General features: G+C 45.1%; 1 protein-coding gene across 1 annotated transcript in view; it reads left to right on the forward strand.

Annotated features, from left to right (window-relative positions):
* LOC118334828 (major facilitator superfamily domain-containing protein 12-like) overlaps positions 1–3,591 on the forward strand; it is an 11,036-nt gene that overhangs the window by 2,275 nt on the left and 5,170 nt on the right. The window contains exons 3-4 of the mRNA XM_035670902.1: positions 549–759; positions 835–964. Of these exons, the coding sequence (XP_035526795.1) occupies positions 549–759; positions 835–964 (341 nt within the window). The remainder of the gene's footprint in view (positions 1–548; positions 760–834; positions 965–3,591) is intronic.

Below are 3,591 nucleotides of genomic sequence, written 5' to 3' on the forward strand. Positions count from 1 at the left end.
GCTCATAGCCCCTCCGGGACGTCCTTTATCTGTCCAACAGTGTGGGAGAAACAGTGATTTTTAAGGTGGAACTGCTTTATTCAGTGTTTTTAGCGGTTTTAATCAGTTTGTTTTGGAGAGGAGGAGACCTCTGTGGATAACTGGGCTCCCTGTAGAAACCTCCTGACTGCAATAACAGCAATGGTGGTGAAGACACCAACTCCCATGATCCCATGATCCCATCACAACATCATCAAACTTCATCTTTTGTTATTGTTTTGATGCGCAAGACGCCCTAGCAACAGAAATGACATGTTATTTGTTTATTTATTAGTCTACAATAAAGTGAAGATTAAGGCGTTAAGGGTCATTTAATCGCTTTTTGTTTCAGCCTACATGGGGTTAAAAATTACAGAAAAGTAAAAAAAAAAAAAAAATGCATATGATTGAGTTCATCTGTTCATTTGTGTGAATGGGAAGGAATAGTTGGGAAGGAATAGTACAAACAGCACACTGAAAGTCATTTTTCATGCTGTTTGCTTGTGTGTGTGTGTGTGTGTGTTTTCTAGGTACACTGAGCGTGCTGCTGTCCTTTTCCTTCGTCTTCAATCAGTGCCTGGGCTGTGACACCCTCACCCCACAGTGGGCCAGCTTGACCTACTTCTCCCCATTCATCATCGTCTTTCAGTTCGGCTGGGCCGCCACTCAGATCTCCCACCTGTCTCTCATTCCGGAGCTGGTCACCTGTGAGCACGCCAAAGTAGAGCTCACTGCATACAGGTACATTTGTACACACAGTACACACAGCGAGGTAATCTGCAGATCCTGAATACGCAGTTTCTCCCTTGTGTGCAGGTATGCGTTCACAGTGATAGCTAACATCACAGTGTATGCAGTGGCTTACCTGCTGTTTCACGTCCAGGCCGGGGAGGGCGACGACCCGCTCAGTGATGCTCTCGGACCGGCAGATATCCCCATCTTCAGGGTGAGCTCTAATCACATGACACTTTACAATGTTTAACAGTGGGTGAACATTTTCTTCCTGCAGTAGCCTTTTTTTTTTGTTTGTGCCTGTGTGTTAGTTCACTGGTTCAGTAAAACATCCTGCTTGTCTTGAGGAGAGCTGTGGCTGTGTTTATGCAGATCAGGTGACACTGTTTTCAGTTTTGGTGCTCATAATGGAATGAAACTGAGCTTGCATTTCTGCGACTTCCTATTGCAAACACAAGTTTAGTTGGTAGTGGAACACAGACTGTTTCAAAACACGTTTGATGTACGTCAGGTTTTACCTCTTTCAGTTAACTGTGCATTATTAAATTGGGATGTTTATTAAAATGTAATTTGTGTAGGATTTAGTGGCATCTAGCAGTGTAGTTGCAGACTAATTGAACACCTCTGGTGTCTGTATTTGATAAGCTGGGAATTAGAAGGGGCTGTGAAGTGTTTAGGAGAAACTACAGTGGCCTAAAAAAAAAAATCACAAAAAAGGCCAAAGGCCCAATTACAGCCAGTGTTTGGTTTGTCCCTTCTGGGCTGCTGTAGTAACATGGCAGTTCAACATAGTGAACGCCATGGAAGGCTACCCGCTCCCTCTGTAGATATAAACAGCTCATTCTAAGGTAACAAAAACCCAATGATTCGTACAGTGCATCCGGAAAGTATTCACAGCGCTTCACTTTTTCCACATTTTGTTATGTTACAGCCTTATTCCATAATGGGTTAAATTCCACACACAATAACCCGTAATGACAACGTGAAAAAATATAACATGAGTAAGTAACATAAGTTTTAACAGCCTTTGCTCAATATTTTGTCGAAGCACCTTTGGCAGCAATTACAGCCTCAAGTCTTTGAGTACGATGCTACAAACTTGCAAAACTATTTTTGGGCAGTTTCTCCCATTCTTCTTTGCAGTATCTCTCAAGCTCCATCAGGTTGGATAGGGAGCGTCGGTGCACAGCCATTTTCAGATCTCTACAGAGATGTTCAATAGGGTTCAAGTCTGGGCTCTGGCTGGGCCACTCAAGGACATCCATAGAGTTGTCCCGAAGCCCCTCCTTTCTTATCTTGGCTGTGTGCTTAGGGCCGTTGTCCTGTTGGAAGATGAACTGTTGCCCCATTCTGATGTCCAGAGCCCTCTGGAGCAGGATATTATCAAGGATGTCTCTTTACATTGCTGCGTTCATCTTTCCCTCGATCCTGACTAGTCTCCCAGTTCCTGCCGCTGAAAAACCTCCCCACAGTGTGATGCTGCTACCACCATGCTTCACTGTAGGGATGGTTTTGGCCAGATGATGAGCGGTGCCTGGTTTCCTCCAGACATGACGCTTGGCATTCAGGCCAAAGAGTTCAATCTTTGTCTCATCAGACCAGAGAATCTTCTTTCTCATAGTCTGGGAGTCCTTCATGTGTTTTTTGGCAAACTCCAGGCGGGCAGTCATGTGCCTTTTACTGAGGAGTGGCATCTGTCTGGCCACTTGATTGGTGGAATGCTGCAGAGAAGGCACTGGACCTCTGTCAGAGTGACCATCGGGTTCTTGGTCACCTATCTTGACTAAGGCCTTTCTCCCCCGATCACTCAGTTTGGCTGGACGGCCAGGTCTAGGAAGAGTCCTGCCGTTACGTCGTCCCGTGGCACTTCACATTGTCGGGGTGCGACAGGTCGACGGGGAACGGCGAAGTATACCCGGACGCATGACTCGTGTGCAGAGTGGCAGCTGGTTGGGGAGCGACGAAAGAGTAACGCGATGCGCGAAATACGGCACGACTGGTATACGAACGTGTGCCACAGACAGAGAAATGAAAAAAGAAAATGCGTTTGCGATTTTATTAGTTTTGAGATCGTTTGGCCCCAAAAATCGTAAACATGAGTCAAATTTCGCATTAATTGAGGCAGCCGTTACCTCCAGGCGTACAAATGTGATGAGGAGTCTATTGTCAGAAACGGAATATAATAGGGTATGTTTTTTTTAGCTGTGATCAATCACTGAAAGTGAGGTATAGTGCATCCGCGGAAGGAGTATTCACAGCGCGGCTTCAGGTTTTTCCACATTTCTGTATGGTTAGCACCTTAATTGCCAAAATGGGGATTAAATGAAAAAAGTTTTTTTTCCTCAAAATTCTACACACAATACCCCATAATGACAATGTGAAAACTGTGTTGTGTTTAATTCTTTCTCAAGAATTTTATTAAAGAAGACACAAATGGAAAAAATCGCACTAGTGGTACAAGTAAGGGCAAAAGCGTATTTACAGCCTGTTGCCATTGAAACTCAACAATTAGCTGCCCACTCGCTGCTTTGAAGCTGTCATCCTGTTTCTACAACTTGATTGGAGTCCACCTGTAGGCAAGATTCATGCTGATTGACATGATTTGAAAGGCGAGACACCGTTCGTATACCTAATCCCACAGGGTTGACAGTGCAGGGTCACGGCACCAAACCAAGCATGAGAGTCAAAGAAGTGGTGTCTTTAGACCGTCAGAGACAGGACGTGTATTCGAGCACAGATCTGGGAAAGGGGGGACAGAAAAAAGTTCTGCAGCGTTTGAGGGTCCCAGATGGAGCGACGAGTGGCCTCCAACATCCGTAAACTGGAGAGATCAGTTTGAGA

Source organism: Morone saxatilis, unplaced genomic scaffold, assembly GCF_004916995.1.
Source record: "Morone saxatilis isolate NCDOM2014 unplaced genomic scaffold, NCSU_SB_2.0 Contig23, whole genome shotgun sequence".
Taxonomy (NCBI): Eukaryota; Metazoa; Chordata; class Actinopteri; family Moronidae; genus Morone; species Morone saxatilis.